The following is a 19,076-nucleotide window of genomic DNA, read 5'->3' as shown; positions in this document are numbered from 1 at the left end:
GGTGTCAGAATCTGATTTGCACAGCGCGTGAGGCACGGGCAGACGCCCGAGGCTACTTGGCAATGTTCCGTGAAGGCCAAAACGACATGTAGCCGATTTGTCGACTTGCCGTGGATGGGAACAGAGTGCATGCGAGACATAAGGATGCAAAGTAGTAATTTTACACAGAGATATACCATTGGAAATCATTTTCAGGGGAATGCTCAGAAAACACACGGACATTAAAACTATTCAATCAATAATTATGTTATCTTTGGATACTTACAAAGACTAGAGCAGGAATGAGCCAATAAATTAGGGCTTTTACTCTCTCTCAAACTATTTATATAATGCAACTCACTGATGACTGAAGGTTTAAGCATGGCTTGATAAGTTTACCAAATGTATTCATGAACAAACCATGGGCAGTGGGTTATTCACATGGGCTTGAAGAAAAATATGGACTTCTCCTCGAAAGTTGTAACAGGAAAATGGGGATGTATAAATATAGATACAAAAAAAAAGAGTCACTCAAGCAGTTGATGCATGCTGCACTCTTTTTTTTAGCCCCCTAAAAGATCTAAATAGAGGACCACTGACTCATATTTCAGGAGTGCATCACAAGATTAGTTGAAGTACAATAAAAGCATAAAAAGTGAAATGCTTGTATTGTATTTAATTCGTATGAATTAAGTGGTGAGATGAATAATGTTCAGAGGATTTAATCATTATTATTAAGTTCTCAAATGGCAAAGACAAAAATTGAACTCCTGTAAAATTGTATTTTTTTATTTTAATGCAAAATGGTATTCTTGACGCATAAGAACGGGTACGCTGTAAAGAAAACTGACATGTTCCACTATGCAAACGGATTTGTCATCCCACGTGTAAAGCGAAGAACAATAGAAAGGCGGCTAATGAAGCTTTATAGAGCAAGGATTTATTCTCTTCTCTGGTCTGCGTTTAAATGTGATATAATCAAGTGTCATGCGTTCACGCCAAGGAGGAAAGATAGGAAAGCATGCTCTATATTGGCATACTTTTGATTCGGCTTTAACTGTTTTGTATTCATATGAGAGAAACAGAAGGAGAATTGGGGAGCGCTCGGAATACAAAATAGTGAAGCTGCAATCGCAAATCCTATGGGGAGCAAGGCTAGGTGTGTGTGTGTGTGTGTGTGTGTCTATGCAGTTAAATTATACTAGTAGAGGTATACAGGTGTGTTTGTGGGTGAGGGGGGTGGGGGGAGGGTACTGCATTAAATCAGGGTTAATTATATAACATAATAAAGGCAAGAAAGCCAATTTCATTTCCCATCTGTACATTACAAGCAACTGGAACATTGCAAAGCACAGATCACAAATTTGCATGCCAATATTTTTATTTATTTTTTTTAGATTAGCAATAATATGGTAGAGGTGTTTACCCCAATTTTTAATATATTGTCCACTATGATTCCATTTATCAACCGCTTGTAATAGCAAGCCTGTCATTACCAAAATTAGAAAAATGTTGACTCATTTTCTATTTGAAATGAATAGAGCGGATATTAATATTTTTTTATTCAGGACAATGATGCTCTTTGAGGATACCAAAACATTTTTGCATTGTTTGTTGACATTATGCTTGAATACCAAGTTTGTAAAGGTGAAATAAATGTGTTTGTGTGGCTAATTTGCAGCCGCAATACAAGGCATAAGGTTGTCTGAAGGTGAGCACATATCTCATAAAGGGGGTCACTTACATCTCAAGGTTTCACGCAACTCATAAGGATGATGAAATGTGAGTGTAACTGTGACAAGTTGAAATATGAAGAAATGTATTTGAAGCAAAGTAAGTGCGATTACCAACGCAACTTGAAAACAGTTCAAATGTACACGAGATTCTCAAAGAAAGATCACATGTTGAACTGCGTGCCTTCATTTTTTTCATTTGTTTGGATAAGGATGACATCCTTTAAAAAAATATTGCTTCAAGATGTAATTGATGTTGGCTAACAACATGAATCACTCTGCCTGCTGATCAGTGCTATTAGACATTACGCAGCTCTGTCACCGCTTTTACCAAAGGCAAATCTAATAAATGAAAAAAAAGACATTTGGACCCAAATTGAGGTGTGGCCTAATGAAATAGTACCCAGTGTCACCCTGGAGGCTAACAGCAAATCAATGTGTACAACAACATCCCGTCGATAGTCACTACAGATTATCAATCAAGAGTTGAAAAGCAAAGGACATAGAACCCGAAAAGACATGGGCATACGGGTTTATGTACATTGGCATGATTTGATGTTTTCATTTTTTGTAACCTCAATATTAGAACATTCTGAAAGGAATCTTTGGTCACAAACCACCATTTTGCCATGCACCTAATCTTGTGCAGGGCAGGGACATTGCTCAAGCCTATTCCCGACTCTACTATTCCTATTTGAATTCCATCTGACATGAGGTTAGAGGAGGGGTGTCTTCTGAAGGACCCACCAATCAGTCACAAGGTTGACATTTCAATTAACCCAACGGACAATGTTTGTTTGTTTGTCTTTTCACTATTGGAAAGATGCCATGCCTGCACAACGACAACACACACACAACCATTTGTAAATAGCACATAAACCGTGAAGCCTTTTGTATATGTGAAGCAGTACTTTTGACTGAAGGCTTTCAACGGTTACTCACCAATGAAATGGCAATACCCTGAAACTCCTCGAGATGACATTCAGGTTATCTCTACGACAACATCACTTCTCTTTTTAGCCGCTAAGAGAAGCCAGATACATGGATACAATGTGTTGTTTTTAACAGCCATGCCTTGACAATGTCTTTTCTATTTTATTTTTTTTATAATCCAAGACAAGCAACCCAAGGTGGTATTTTTTTCCCCCTAGGTGGGACTGAACTACAAAGTACAAGCTGAGACCAGTTCTGTGTGAATAAAGTGTGTCCCTGAACATTGAATGGAAGCCAGGAATATAATCAAACGAGTTCACCAAAGTTGAAAAGAACTTACCTAATGGTGCTTCCGGGAGCAGCCTCGATGGTCCACACACAATGCAGGTTGTGTTCATACGGAGCCGGGTAACCCGGAGATAAAACCCGACCGGTCTGTTCCTCCTTAATGGCGCCTCCACATTCAGCTGGGAAGAAAAGGAAACACTAGTGGGTCTAAAATAGCGAGTATTTTGTTCAAATTTGCGGTGTCATAACATCTGACGAGAGGGATATAAGTGCTGTTCTGAGAGCATAATAGCTCCTTCACATTGAATACAAATGGAAATTGAAGAATTACAACAATTATGGGATGAGAACGAGACAACCACAGTGGAATAGAGAAGACGGCAACAAGACCGTTGAAGATTAGAATCAATGGGATGACAAAGAAGTTTCCAAAGATAATAAAATATAAAAGTCAGTAATATATGCACTGTCGGTAAAGGACCACCAGATAGAAAGTTCTATTTTCTGCCACTTTAAATATGTTCTTCATTATTATGCATTATGGCAACAACAAAGAACTTGACAGCTAATACATTCCTTTCATGCACTAAATAAAGGAAATATAGCTCAGTCATAAAAATAAAAGTAGACTTGTGCCTGGCCAATCTTAAAAAAAAAGAATAATGTTCTGTATATATAAGGATGTAAATGACTAGAAAATATACAGTCGGAGACATTTACTGGATTTCAATGCCTCTGAAAATAATCCGCTCAGTGTCTGCGGACCTAAATTAATGGCAAATGTTAAGTGATTGAACGGAGTAAGGTGCTTAGACTCCACTTGCAGTTGATTCCAGAGCCGTAGGAGACGCCAGTATCAAACAACTTGTGTTATAATACCCTGACCATGAAATTAGGACTGGAACTTTGCCTGAGGAAGGCCAGCTGTTCGTTGGAACGACTGCAGCCAAACACGTTGAGCGGCGGGATGGATGGCGACGTGACTCACCCATGCAGAGTGGCAGGGGGCTGTCCCATGCCCTTCTCTCGCCCCTCAGGCAAGTGAGAGCCTCGGGGCCTTTTAGAGTGTAGCCAGGGTCGCAGCTATACGACACCGTGCTCCCTGCAAAATGACCCTTGTCGTCTCGCTTGTATCCAAACTGCGGGGTACCCGGATCTTCACATTTCACCAGCTCAAAACCTTGGTAGGAACAAAAAAAAAAAGGCAAACGTGGTTTGTAGGCAGGAAAAGTAAGAATACAGTCCATTATGAAACAAGAAATGTACAGTAGAATTCGACTTTATGATCCCAATGTGGCAAACCATTCCTATGGAACTCACTACATAAAATATTATTTGGCACTAGGAAGTGGTTTAAACTCCCACTGTCACATTTTTTTAACATTCTAAGATAATCTTTGATATTAAAAAAATATATCTTCAGGACACGCAGATCTTTGAAACTTTGTAATAAAAATAACAGTTTGCCGCTGCATAGTTGAAACCAGAGATGTTTTCAGTGGTTCAAAGGTAAGGACTCCAGCAGAGGTGAAACTCGATAAGAAACTGTTTTTTAACTCTATACAACAGTAGGACCAAACAATAATAATTCATTATCTGAAAATTATTTAATATATAATACAGTGTGTATAGAATTGGTCTACTGTATGTGCTCCATCCACTTCCTATCCAATAGTAAAATGGAATTAAAACATCTGGTTAGCATTTTTTTTTTTAAGTTTATTTTACAAACAAAAGGACTACGGGACAGAGAAGTCTGTTCCGTAGAATTCGGTAAAGAACACCCTGAGGTGGCATTTGGACTTTAAGTCTGAGGGAAGGAGTTTAACTCACTGGTGAAGTGTAGTTCAAAGCCTTTACTGGTATTATCCACATTTGTAATGAACTCCAGCCACATGGAGCTGGAAGTGGAGTTGAGAGTCGTGTCGAGCATTTCACTGCCTGTAAACACTCCCAGCAAACGAGCCGAATTACTGCTGCCGTCAAACACCTGGAAATTGATGAAATAGCGAGGTGGGAGGGATCTTATTAAAATGATCTGACTTGGGCATAAAAAGGAAGGTTGCAAAAAAACACAGGGAAGGAAAGGCCTTCTCATCTCTCACTTTGAGTTTGTCCTCCTCCTCCAGTCGAAAGTCTCGCGCCCGGAGCTGGATGCCTTTTCCCGGCTGCGTCTGGATTGAGTAGATGCACTCATGGTTGTTGCCATAGTAACCGGGGTAGTTTGGGGAGAGAAGCACCCCTTGCATGCCAGTCACGGAGGAGCCGCATTCAGCTGGAGAGAAAGAAAGAGAGGCAAATGAGAGAGCAACAGAAAGAAAGAAAGAAAGAGTGGAAAGTGGAAGGTTTTGGGGGAGAGCAGATGACATGTCAATCGCTATATGATTGTAACTTTGCTCGTAAGGTATGCATTTGTTCTCTCGTGCATTTGGAAAATGAGCGGAGGTGGTTGAGATGAGGAACGCAGTCAGGTATATAACGGAATGTCAAGTGGAGCATCGAGATAATCGCATTGCGGCCGGAATATGGTTAATTCGCTTCAGCTCAGAAATGTTACTTTTCTTGATTACTTGGAGGTCGAGTGAAGACATGTTGAAACCATTAAAAAGGTTGAAAATCATTCCCAGGGAAATAACGCAGCTGTTTCACGATGTCCAAGGTCGCAAATTCAAGGTTGAATATCATCAAAGCAGGCATATGTGGGATATTTATACAGAATGTATGTTTATGTACACCTAAACTAACTAAGGTACTTTTTTTTCCTGTTTCAAGAATGCAGATTTACTTGGTAGGCCACAGAAAACGACTTTTTATGATTCCTGCGACTCAACGTTGTCTCAGGAAATCAAACCATTCTATTTTTTGTGAAGTTACGGATAAATTGAAAGATACAATTATATTTAAGCACCGTTTTTGGTGGAATGAGCATGGAAAGAAGGGAGTGAAAAAGGCTAAAATAAAGTATGTGACCACCTACCAACACACCTTGGCAGAGGGGAGCTCCAGACCCGCCTTCTGCCCCCTAAGCAGACCACCCTGGCTGGACCCTGGAGTCTGTACCCAGGGAAACAGGAGAACATGAGGACATCTCCCACTCCATATTGAAGGCCTTTTCTGGTACTGTAGGATGGGATTCCTGGATCCTCACAGGGTTCCAGATCGTATTCTGAAAAAAAAACAGAGATAAATACAAAAACATCACCTTGAAGTTCTGAAAACTTAATTATAACACGATGTGTAAAAATCAACAAAAATGTTTTTTTTTTTCCCCACCAGAAAATGTGATGTTGAAGCCTTCGTAGGAAACGGAGAAATCCGAGAGGAAGCGAATCTGAGCCGTGTAGTTCCCAAACAGCCCCGCGCTGAGCAGTGGGGGCAACGTGGAGCCCGTCAATCTCCAGAGGGGCTGCGAGAAGCTGCCATTCTCGGTCAGCAACAAATGGTCATGAGGGCTCTCCAGATGGAAAGTGTGGAAGTTAAACTGGACACCTGAAAAAAAAACAGGAGAAAACAAGCTCACATACATTTTCCAAATCTTAATATTTCATTAATTCCAACGAAACTTACTCTATATTCTTGTTTGTGCACTATGCCAGTTCTATAGTTTGCTTAAAAGTACCGTTTATGTCTCCAATGGAGAAGGTTGCCTTGTATTAAAAAAAGAGCTTACATAAATGCGTTATCACAGTAGTTGGGCAGCTTTTGTGATGCGTTTTTGAAATGTATTGTTGGCTGATTATATTTAAAAAGGAAAAAAAATCCAGGCATTTTATCAGAAAAAAATGGTGCCTGACTATGATGGACAACCTATTCCAACAATACAATGTCAGAGTTTTCCCCTGACAACGTCGCCCTAGGCCACCCTATCAGTGATGTTCTCGTGCATAGTGACAGCTTGTTCGCCGCATAAAGGCCACTTAAGCTAGGAGCTAGATGACATCTTAAGGCAAATGGATTCCGACTGCTCTGGCTCACCTTTGCCGTGAGAGGTCTCGATTATCCAAGTGCAGTTCAGGTTATGCGGGTAAAAGTCTGGAAAGCCAGGGGACAGGATGGTGCCAAAGTTGCCCTGGATGTAACCCCCGCACAGTGCTGGTGTCAACAACAATAGCACGTGCGTGGGGAAGAGAAATGGAAACAGACAGGCGAGTGTTAAAAGCACAAAGCAAACGAGATGGAGACGGAAAAGTAGGGAAAACACATTTGCATTTTCCAGCTCCTGGGCGTAAATTTATGCACGTGGACCCTCGGTTTGTAGGTCATTAGACCGCAATGTACCATCGCAGCTTGGCAGTGGGCGGCTCCACTGGAAATTGGGTTCGCATTCCAGAGGCTCTGGATCGCTAAGCGTGTATCCCGCGTCGCAGCTAAATGTGACCAAGGCGCCCACGTAGAAGTCGTTTCCGTGTCGCAGTCCGTTGACAGGTATGCCCGGGTCAACGCAGTGATCTGATTGGAGCTGCAAGGCTGCGCAGAATGGGTGAAAAACAGACAAGATATTTCATACTCAAAATACGGGTGGATTTCTTTGGTTTTGTTGGGTCAAACCGGGGGCAAGGAATATTAAAACGTGCAGCGTTCCCCCCTTTTTCTCCTTAAGAAACCCTGATTAATTATTTACTTGAGCATCCTTTCTCAACAAATGTTTTAGTAAAAGTTTTAGTCCTCTTCCCAACCCAGCAATGATTCCGTCTGAGTGGGGTTCATCATAAATGATTCATTCTTGGCAAAGATTTAGCACATGGTGAATTCGGGCATTGATTTTTTTTTTTTAATTCGCAACGTGGACAATGCGGGTTCTTACTTTCGTAGCGGATTCGAAATCCAATGTCAGAGTGGCTCTTGTCGGTGGAAAAGAGGAGATACAGAAAGCTGGAGGTGCTGATGAGGAACTGAGGAACTTGAGTGCCCTGGTAGCTTCCAATCAGCGGCGAAGAAGGAAAACGGCCGTCGCGGACTTCCAGGACGTCGTAATTGACCTCGGTTCGGAACCTGAGGACAAGGATATTGATTTGAGAATATTTCAAACAGAATTCCTCAAAGAAATGATTGAAAAAAAGCATAAAGGCACAGGTATTTGGCATTGAGTGCGACCATTCCGCGCGCACACTCCATCTTTGGCTTTTGCAAGGCCACTTCATCTTCAAAAGGCCCAAATAAATTGCTCTGACTCAAAGCCGCATTATCTAAATGAAATGTTTTGTGATATTTTATTGATGCTGGGGAAGAAAAAAAAGATAAGTGAACAAACATTTACGGCAGATTCATTTTTCATGGCATGCTATCAAGGCAAGGGAGGAGGACACGAGGATGAGCCTTGGCGAAACGCTAATGTTGCGTTTGATCCGACAACTCCCCGTCTCCTTCTCTCACTCTGGAATCCGAACCGTCGCGGCAGATTACGTTCCCGCGCATTCTTCCGGTGTCCCTTGACAGACACTTGCATAGAAACGGCGAGCACGACTCCTCGCGTGCCTTGATGGGCTGCTTTGTGTGCGTGTGGATTCCTGTTAGTACCGCCAAGATATGCAGATCCCTCAGGGACGGAGTATCATATAAAGGGATCAAATACTTATGAGGACTTATTCAATAAAACATGTTTTCCGAGTTGAGCGGCTATATGTTAATATGCATTGGAGTGACTTCTTTGCCTCCAGAAAGGCACGACAACGTGAACAAAAGAAGAGGAGATAACTCCCTACTTTTATAGAGGAATAAAAGAAACGCTGACAAGGCGATATTTACAATGTGGGTGACTCACTTGTCGAATATGATCTTGATGGGGTAGCCTGGAGGAGCTTCAATGATCCATTCACAGTTAAGGGCCTCCTTATAGAGTTCTGGCCAGCCGGGGGAGAGGATGATTCCACTGGGAGCCTTCAGATCTCCTCCACAGGGGGCTGTAAGAAAGAAGGACAAGGCAGAGAAGATCCCGCTGGAATTAGGCACGTTTTAGCCAGATTAGACGAGACGGGGTGCACGGACGAGACCTGGGCTTGTCCCGTTTCTATAACGGCGCATGCAAATTTGCGGCAGTTCATTCCAAGGTTAACCATTTCTTCGAGGAACATGACCCATGTGCTTCTCAAACACGCATGCATACGTTAAAAGGCACATCTATGCGTCGGCATACGCGTGTTCCCTCCTTTACATATGTCTACAAATGCTCTCCACCAACATCAATCTGCGAAAGGTGAACATCAAGGAATAAGCCGCTGACCCATCTGGCTTTCTTACTGCGCGTGTGAAGCTGGAATAAATTGGGCTGTTCATAATATTGCATATGAGTTCATTTCATACACATATTACGGTTACCCTGGTATTGTGAAGGATCTTTATGAAACTTCAACATAAAACCATGTACGTATATGATCCATGTTGTTTGGCTGCTGTGGTACGATAGGCTATAATTTAATAAAGCTTTTCCTCCAGCAGGTAGCAGTATTAAGCCCTGTAATAATACTGTATGAAAACAAGACATGACAATATGCATGTAAATAGCCTTTTTTTTCCCCACCCGCATGTTGGATTGGATTGGATAACTTTATCCATCCCGTATTCGGGAAATTTCATTGTGACAGTACCAAGAGGGTGATTAGACAGAACAACAAAGCAAAAGCACAAAGTACAAAGCAAATCAAAGTAAATGGGATAATTAAGAATCACCAAATCAAATCATTAAGACAGAAAAGCAGCAAAAACACAAAACAAGCAAGAGTGGACGGAGCTACCGCCACCGGCTGTCACTTGAACGGCGCCATCTTTGTTGCAGTAGCAAAAACGGACACAGACTTAAAAAGACGTTGTAAAGTTGGACAAAAACTGGAACCACACACAGGAAGTTTTCCACAAGATGGGGAACTTCTGCAGACTGTGACCGAGTCTGCAGAAGTTCCCAATGTTGTCAGTGCACAAGGTTTTACATTGTCTATATCGCAATACAAATACTTTAAATGGAGATTTCTCACCTTCACATCGCGGAACTGCGTTGTCCCACACCACATTGCCATCCTTGAGGATGCAGGACACCGTTTGCGAGCCGTGGGTCTTGACAAATCCCTCCTCGCATACGAAAGAGATAGAACTGCCCAGCTGAAGATTTTCCCCAAACCGCTTCCCATTGACGGGGACGCCCGGGTCGGGGCACTCGTTGTGGCGAAATGCTATAAGAATATTCAGAGAATAAGAAATGAAATCCTTGCTACACATTCATTCACACACTTTTTTTCATTCCCCTGTAATCATTCAAAATAGATGGTGGCATAATGGAGCATGCTCAAGTGCAGGGACGCACCCCCGCGAGCGCGAGTCAAAAAAAAAAGTCAGCCAATACATCACCTGTGTTACTTTCTCACTAACGCTAAGACAGACTCACAGCTCAGTGACGCGTGGGTGTTGATGAATCCCCCACATGGATCCAGTGAACCCAAACAGAATGGGAGCTACACATCATCCATCATGCTGATATTTATTAACCCACCCAAAATGGTCCCTAAGCAGTGTGCCGCTTCCTTAATTAACGTGAAAGATGGGACAAAAAGTGCCATGTAGTCAGATGACATTGTCCTCTGGAACAAAGTGCCACCTTCCAATGACAGCTCCTGTCACCTGGCTTTATTAGTTGCACTTTCCTCGGCTGCCTTAGAACTTTTTTTCATTATAATGCATCAGATGCCTTTCACCATGCAGTCCTTTTCTCCGTGTGTCGACTTTCTAACAGTGAAAATCATTTTGCAAATCATTGTTAGGAACTTGCAACTATCAAATCAACATCAACGACATACCAGATGGTTTATTTGGCAACATATATTTTTGGGGGGCGAGTGGGGGCATGGAAAAGGCTGGAATAATCTGAAGGTGAACGGGCAAGAAGTTTATTTCTGTTACTTTAAGGCACATGTGTCAAAGTGGCGGCCCGGGGGCCAAATCTGGCCCGCCGCATCATTTTGTGTGGCCCGGGAAAGTAAATCATGAGTGCCGAATTTCTGTTTTAGGACCAAATTAAAATGAAGATTATAGATGTATATTAAATTTCCTGATTTTCTCCCTTTAAAAAAAATAAAACAAAAAGTAGTATATTACATTATAGTTTTACTTCCATGTGCAAAACTAATGTGGATATTTTTATTTTTTTTAGAACAGAATGAGCGCTGCCACATTGTGTTTGTCAGCTATAAATGTTTCCTCTTTATTCTAAATTTAATTATACGCCAAGCCTTAGTGCAAGGGAAAAATAAGAGCTAGCGAGTTTGTCATTTTAGTGTCGCGTGCACTGCGATGCGTGACCACCGCTGCACATGGGTAGAGGAGTTTGTATGAGATAGGTAGCTAATTGTGATTGCACTTGAGCTTCATTTCCATATGCATCGGTAAGCACACCATCTCGAATATAAAACATTCATTCCAGGCAAGCTTTCTGGTTAATAGAGTTTATCGACTTTGTTACTTACTCGTAAAAGTGATGTTGAAGCCTCTGTTTGTGTATGTGTGATCAGTCAAGAATTCCAAGCGGGCAACGTGGGCACTGGTGGTTATCGGGGGTGGGAGGGCGTCGCCGGAGAAGGTGCCCAGGATGGGAGACTCAGCCTGGCCAAAGAACAATTAAGGCGGTCAGTAGTCAAGTTTTTCAAAAGTTGAGAGTCAACGTACCTTTCCGCCATCCTTAATAGCGAGGAAGTCAAACTGTTTTTCCATGCTCAGGTCATTGAAGGCCAAATTTATTCGACTCTCCGGGTTGGTTATGATCAGCCAAACGCAGTGCATGTTGTTGCCATATTCTTGTGGGTAGTTTGGGGATAACAGCACCCCTGACGGTGTGGTGAAGTTGAAGAAACAGGAAACTGTACGATGGAAAGACAACATATGCAGAAAGTTATTTTTTTAAAAGTGAGATGTACTCTATTCAGTCTATTGTAACCTTAAGTAATGATGTGAATGCAATAATATTAATGGAGTCCAATTTTCAACACGCCGCTCACAACTGATTGTCATTCCGTCAAGGTGACGACTGTCCTTTTATGAAAGCATTAGTTACTTAACACCTTCAAAGACGCGATTAGCATTTCACTTTGCGGACCAGACATGAGCACATTTGATATTTGACAGCCGCGTCTCATTTCTGAAAATCCACGTCGACATGAATGATGTCTTCAGTGCAATCTGTCTTAGTCTTCCCTCCAAAAACAGCATTTGCAAAATTCAACGATGGACGGGAATGTTCTGTGACAAAAATGCCATCCTCGGAAGCCAAAAATAGCAACAGCATCCATGAAGATGAAGATTTGTCAGTGCTAATTTGTGTAATTTGTCACAATGCACCTTTATTGTATTCACTTCACAAGGATGTTGGGAAACTCACCATTGGAGTAAAACCATGTCTGTCTGTATGTACATACTATATATTTAAATGTGTGTGTTGATATCATTGCCAACTAAATGATGAGGTTGTAATATTTAATATGAATAACACAACTGATAATTACGTATTTATAAAGTCAGCCTCTCTTTTCATTGTGATGATCAGAAAACAGAATGCCGCATTGTTTCAAAAAAAACCTTGCATCAGTTTTGCAATCATCAGCCTCTTTATCATGCAACAGTTCTGTGCTGATCTGCGCCCGTCATCCATATTTATGCGTACAAATTCATTGTGTTCATGCGAGTACATGCACGAGGCAGGGACTTACAAACGCAGCTCGGTTTCTTGGCGGACCACTGGTTGTTTTTCTGGCAGGTGATGTTCTTCTTCCCGACCAGCTCGAAGGCAGGCAAACATTCAAAGTACAGCCTGTCCCCATGACGGAAACCTGTCCCCTCTCGTTTCCCATAAGCGGGGATACCAGGGTCGCCGCAGCTGCCTTGATCGATTTCTGTTGGGGGAAAAAAAAACGTAAACATAGATTCAATACTATTATAGTATATATGATAGATACATGTATAGGCAGGTCATGTATAACCCTACACAGTAACTGGAAATAATGGATCTTGTATCCAATACAAACACCCAATGTCTTTTGTCACCTACCTTGCAAATTGAAGGCTCATTGACATTTTTCTAACATGGACCACCACATACTTTATGTTCTGTATCAAAACTCATGAATGTTTGTCTGATAGCACCTCATTAGCCATATATACAGTACGTCCTAGTATATAAACATGTAGAGGCAATGACTTCAAAGGCATTCCTTATTGGAGTGTGCGTTGGCTAATGCTGTTTACGTCCTTTCCGTCCTCTATGAGCACGGACAGTAGATAGGGTACATATTATAAAGCCAACCTAACTTGTAAAAGTAGGAAACTACTATTAATGTTGAGTTTGTGCTCGTGTAAAATGTTTATATTCCTCCATTAAGAACAGATTGCAGATGGGAATGTTAACATTGTATCCAGAAAATGGCCTGCCCCACCCCGAGGCGGCCTTATTCACAAGACAACTTATTGATCTAACATAGAAATTCACCTTATAGTGGACGGCAGTACATTTTGAGATGATGCTGAGGCCAAGTAAGTGAACGACATGATTGCATTTCAGCAACGGGGAAATGAATGCAAGGATTTGCAAACATTCCTACATTTCGTTGTTTCCAAAACACTGTGCCAAGATGGGAAAATGTGGGAAATGATCTATCGTACATTGTCATTCTTAAATTTTCTAATTAAAATGGTAATATTAAGAGATGTGAGTCATACATTATAATATGACAAGAGATCATTTGCGATATTACGAGATTAACGTCATTTTGCTGCACAGACACGTGAACTAAAAGTTTTTTGGAGTCTGCGGCGTCGACTTTTGGTGATGCAAAGTCAGTCTGATGAACGATTTTTTTTGTATTAATTGCATTTCTCTTTGATGAGACTTTTTTTTCCTTTGTGACCTACATTGAGTAATGCTGCATTTTTTTGCATGACGATGCTTCTGTGTCTGCATTGTCAAGTGTGAATGGTATTTGTTTCTTATAAATAAGGAAAGAGATGTAATGGCATGCTTGTTATCCCTGCCTATTTGGGTTACGGAACTACCCGAGCGTCCTAATAAGCTCTCAAACTCACTTTACTGTCAACGGCAAAAATGATGAGCCCCTCATAAAGCAGAAAATGACAAAGCAGTTTTATTTCCTAAACGCACGGACAAGGACAAAAATTTGTAGGAGAGATGAGTCATTTGCAGATATTTTTTACATTGTTATATAGTAAAAACATTTCATCTCTCATCAGAACAGTCTCCAAATGTTGTTTTGTTAACCTATTGCAGAAATATGGAACCCTTATAATCTAAACTGTTAAATTTGGGGGAAAATGCTATAACAAAATAATGATATACTATTCCTTATCATAAGGGTTCCACGCACTAATTAGAAACGCGGTAGAATGTAAACTTGGATGACTTTGTTAAATAGTATTGATGGATTTTCAAAAACAATCGAGGATGCAAATGAGACAGATTTGGAGGAATTCAAAGCATATTTTCACCTTCATTAAGTAGAACTCATTGTTTTAATTACATTTTCTTTCTGCAGACTGTTCTACTTTCCGCGTTTATTTTTACCGACGTAAAAAACAAGCATCTGCAAGACACGGCTTGCAGTGCGGCAAAAGGTAAACTGATTCATGTATGGATTGACCTCAGAGGTGGGAGAATAAGAGACTTAGTAAGATAATGTTCAAGGCTAATGTGCACAATATGCACTTAATAATGCAGACACCCAAATCACAATGATAGAGATTTTCTTAAGTGGTTCTTACCTTCAAAAGACACCTTGAAGCCAAGAGAGCCACTGGTGTCATCTGTTTTGAAATTCAGCCACATCTGATGACTGGTACTAACCACGAGGTCAGGCGTGGTGGTACCAGACAGGCTAATAAAAATAATAAGACAAAATAAATGTTAAAAAAAATTAACATTCCACAATTTATCTTTGAAACAAGATCAGAATATACAAGTATGAACCCGTAAAAGCAAAGACAAGCCAAATTTAAGACAATAATACAAAGTCTGGAACCTCATCTTTTATGCAAGCAAGTAAAAATGCTAATTTCAAACATTTGGAGATGTGTTAGTGAGAAATAGAGTGAAGATTAGCCAGTCGGACAGAACTAATGTCCTCCAATCTGAATAGTCATTTCAATCAATTCTAATTAGTTGTGAATCCCAACAAGAAGAGTGAGTGATTAAAGGCTATCATTTCAGCGATGGTGGTTGGAATATCAAGAAGGTGCCGTCTGATGTTCTCTGCCAATTGAGACACTTTCATTGGTCATTATGTATTTTACTAAATGCTCCTGAGCATCTTGAAGGCACCGTGGAGCCACACCTATTTAACATGCATAGAGGAGGGGGATCACTACTGCCAAATTAACCCAAATAATGAGGAAAACAAAACAAATTAGAGAATGCTAGGGGCAAAAATAACATTTGATCTGAATATAATCGCATCCAGAGAGACACAATTTGACAGAAGAAAAAAAATAGAAGAGAGAAAGGCAAGAAAGAGTCACTCACACATGAAAGATTGTCTTCTGGTCCCCCACCACTTCACCATCCCCAACTGTCAGCGTGTCATAGCCTCGTTCCAGGTCAAAATCCTCAAAAGTTAGCTTGATCACCTAGACAGCATTGGGTTTAGTCAGACAGCTGAAATAACAAATGCTGAAATATAACAGTTAGGCGCTTTTGTCTCTTATTTTCTTTCCTATTCTCTGTCCGTCCTTTGTCAGACTTTGGTACATTCAACTGACAAACTCGACAGCCATTAACACATTTGGGCTTTAACGAGACTTTTGTTCATTCATTTTCTGAACGGCTTATTCCCATAAGGGTCGCGGTGGGGTGCTGGAGCCTGTCCCAGCAGGGGACAATGCATTTTATGTAAAAAAAAAGACATCAGATCAGTTAAAAATCACAACCTAAGTCACTGTGCAAGTTGATGATAATTCAAGCATTAAAAATGTCAGAATAATTATCGTTCTGCTTTATTTATTTAATTTAAAATGAAAATAAAACAATCTCTCCTCACTCCAACCAGTTTAAACAAGATCCCTCACTGGCCCTTATTGAATATATTGTTTTTTTTCATATTCCTTATTTTTTGATGTCGTTTTATTTTTGAACCTGTGTCACATAGTGGCATGGCAAATCCTCACAATTATATTACAGAAAGAATTATGATTTAGAAGAGTCATATAATGTACTAGTTATTTTTCCAAATAAGTCAAATTTCTGATTCATTTGGACCCCAAAAAAATCAAAACACTGCAGAGAAACTTCCGATATTTTTTTTGATTCGTCATTTTCTACCTTTGACGTGTCTGTCGCAGTGATGATCCAAGTGCAGTTGGCATTGTTGTCGTATTGGACCGGATAATTCGGCGATGTCATGACCCCGCTAGGTCCTTTTAGCGGACCTCCACACATCGGAGCTGAAAGAAGACAGTGAAATCCTTTACTCAAATATGATCAGTGCCTGTTAATCACCATGACAACTGCGGCCTTTGAGAGCAGAAAATCCCTGAAGTTTACACTCCGATAGATATTCCTTGACCCAAGCGCAGCCCTCAATAAAGTTCACCGTGAAACCATTCAGTTCCTTCATTGGTGGTTGCGCCTTGGAGGCACATTTCCAAATTAGATTTCTTACATTCGTATTAGTACATCATTATCTGGCTTTCTTGCTTAAGTTAAATCAGTTCCATATGGACTCCCATAGGCCTCTAGTCTTCAACATAAAGTGTATATACTGTATATAAAGTAGCGATGACACAGCCGTACACTGTTTTTTATTGATAATAAATACAAGGTGGACAAAATGCCAGAGTCCACGTAGAATCATGACTTGGAGAAATAAAACTATGAGAAGAAGACTTTGGTATATAATATCAGAGACAAGTGATGTGCTTCAGGTTTTTAAATGCAGCACTAGAAATATAATCCGACGAGCAGATGCCTAGATATAAATTCCTGACAGCGTTAAATTACCGATTGTAAGTTTGTTTTGCTTAGATTTTTTATGTGGAATTCATTTACAACAAGGACAACTAATAATAAAATGGGTGAGAGGTAAAAAAGGAGAAGTTTGAGCACAACCAGAGGGGAATGTTGACATTTTTATATATTCTTGTAGTATATGGGCGCCACCGATACGCACATGCTCAGGAAAGCCTTACTAATGCGTAAACAACAAAGCAATTCGTTAGGACAACAATAGGTCCTCAGTGCGGAGGCAGGGTGAAAACTTTGAAGCAAGCCATCCTTCAAAGGACAATGTGACTTTTGTTATCACGGCCTGCGGGGATCTGCATGGTAGGGCTGTTAAACATCCTTTCAAATTAAAACCGAATTTCAATGAGTGCTTAAAGGGATGTAGGATGTGTATGTGTGTACCCCGAGTGTCTAAAATTACTGAAAAGGTTTCAACATCACTTCGGTCGAACACGTAAAGAAAGCAGCTGCAATGAATAATACCGTATTTTCACGACTATAAGGCGCACCCTCAATGAATGACACATTTTATTTTTTTCCATATATAAGGCGCACTGGATTATAAGGTGCCCTGTCTATTTTGGAGAAATGTTAAGACTTTTAAGTGTGCCTTACCAATTTCGTCATACACATTTTCTGGGTGTGATGACATTTAGGCTTTTGTTGTTGATGATGACGACAGGGCCTATGTCCAATTAATATTATTATTATAGTCATGAAAATACGGTAGTTGCTCTGGCCTTGAATGTGACCCTTATATTCGGCTAAAAAATGAATATGCAGTAATTGAGGACAGCAAGTTCCTTTAAAAAGAGCAGATATTGTGATCGTCCTCACTGCATGCTAATAATAAAAGTCACATTGAACCGATGATGAACGCTAAATTAGGATGTTGGATAATGTTTTAGCATCACAACCAAGTGAGGCAGAAAAATGTGCCGTTGCAAATGTGAAAGAAAAGCGGAAATGAATCATTACAAAAGGCAAATGTTGCTGAAATGGTTGCACACGGATTACTAGCGATGGCATTACCCGTTTTAATTGCGAGAATAATATTAATACTTTAAATCAGATTTTTCAATTATTCAGGAATTAAACATTGGCCTCTTGCTTTCTGATGTTGTTCAATGATTTAACTGCATCAGCCGGCAGATAATGATTTGAATCGTGATTCATAATTCATTCCAAACTAACCATTGGAAAATGCAAAGAGGAAGCAAAGTTTGTGTAAAATGAAATCATTTAAACAGACAATAGACTTGCGCAACCGTGATGACGCGATGGGGCTTCTAGCTGTTTCTCACGCGGCAACTTCGACACTTGCCTCGGCAGATGGGTCGCTCGTCACTCCATCCCACGTAGCTGTCAGTCACTCTCAGACAACTGATGCTCTTGGAACCTTGCAGCTCATAACCCTCGTCGCAGGAGAAATGCACCGTGGCTCCTCGCCTGCACTCAAATCAGTTGACGTGCATTCAGGAAAGGAAGGAAGAGAACCTTTGCCACTAAACTATGCGCTCGTTAAATTTCCATCCAAGTGTTGAAAAACTTTACCTGAAGTCTGAGCCTTTTCTTTTTCCCCGATCTGGGATGCCAGGGTCAGGGCACATGTTGTGTCCTTGCACCACGCCCATTTGAGACACTGCATTGAAATTTAATTGGGTGAATGGAACAATTGATTAATAAGAAACTCCAGACTTTACCAGTTTGTTTACCGCCCTTTCTCTCGCCGAATATTATGGTATTTTGGGGGTTATAAATTGCAATGAAGAGGAAAAATAAGGTATATAAATCACACTGCAGTTACAAAATTAACAATAGTGAGATGGATAACTACAGGGAAAATAGGCATCAGTTACCACTATAGTCTACATAACATGGCTGCCACACTTGAGTATTATTCAGAGGTTCAGACAGACTGAAAAAAGTGTGACTAATAAAATTCCGTATTAATCGGGCAATGACTATCGACTTACACACTGATATCTTGTGATAGTTGTCTTTGCTCGGCAACATCTTTACGCCTCTGGACTTCAGCTCAGTCATCTTCTTGACTAGAAAGGGGAGGCAAATAAATACATTTTAATTATCTTGACTGGCATGATTGTCCGCTGTTTTGGAGCAAGGAAGTTATAGACCAAATGACAGCTAATTCCAAACAC

At 40.6% G+C, this 19,076-nt stretch overlaps 1 protein-coding gene across 1 annotated transcript in view; it reads right to left on the bottom strand.

Moving 5' to 3' along the window:
• csmd2 (CUB and Sushi multiple domains 2) overlaps positions 1-19,076 on the bottom strand; it is a 108,568-nt gene that overhangs the window by 42,646 nt on the left and 46,846 nt on the right. The window contains exons 8-27 of the mRNA XM_077589836.1: positions 18,891-18,968; positions 18,469-18,556; positions 18,239-18,363; positions 16,234-16,355; positions 15,439-15,542; positions 14,682-14,794; positions 12,620-12,802; positions 11,583-11,773; positions 11,384-11,519; positions 9,902-10,096; positions 8,695-8,833; positions 7,738-7,925; positions 7,212-7,400; positions 6,909-7,025; positions 6,207-6,422; positions 5,911-6,099; positions 5,039-5,208; positions 4,767-4,923; positions 3,922-4,113; positions 2,986-3,112 (exon numbers count right to left, since the gene is read on the bottom strand). Coding sequence (XP_077445962.1) covers positions 2,986-3,112; positions 3,922-4,113; positions 4,767-4,923; positions 5,039-5,208; positions 5,911-6,099; positions 6,207-6,422; positions 6,909-7,025; positions 7,212-7,400; positions 7,738-7,925; positions 8,695-8,833; positions 9,902-10,096; positions 11,384-11,519; positions 11,583-11,773; positions 12,620-12,802; positions 14,682-14,794; positions 15,439-15,542; positions 16,234-16,355; positions 18,239-18,363; positions 18,469-18,556; positions 18,891-18,968 — 3,019 coding nt within the window. The remainder of the gene's footprint in view (positions 1-2,985; positions 3,113-3,921; positions 4,114-4,766; positions 4,924-5,038; positions 5,209-5,910; positions 6,100-6,206; positions 6,423-6,908; positions 7,026-7,211; positions 7,401-7,737; positions 7,926-8,694; positions 8,834-9,901; positions 10,097-11,383; positions 11,520-11,582; positions 11,774-12,619; positions 12,803-14,681; positions 14,795-15,438; positions 15,543-16,233; positions 16,356-18,238; positions 18,364-18,468; positions 18,557-18,890; positions 18,969-19,076) is intronic.

The sequence above is a fragment of the Stigmatopora argus genome, chromosome 21 (genome assembly GCF_051989625.1).
Source record: "Stigmatopora argus isolate UIUO_Sarg chromosome 21, RoL_Sarg_1.0, whole genome shotgun sequence".
NCBI lineage: Eukaryota > Metazoa > Chordata > Actinopteri > Syngnathiformes > Syngnathidae > Stigmatopora > Stigmatopora argus.
The sequence above is the reverse complement of the archived record's forward strand: the minus strand, read 5'-3'. Positions and strand labels throughout refer to the sequence as shown.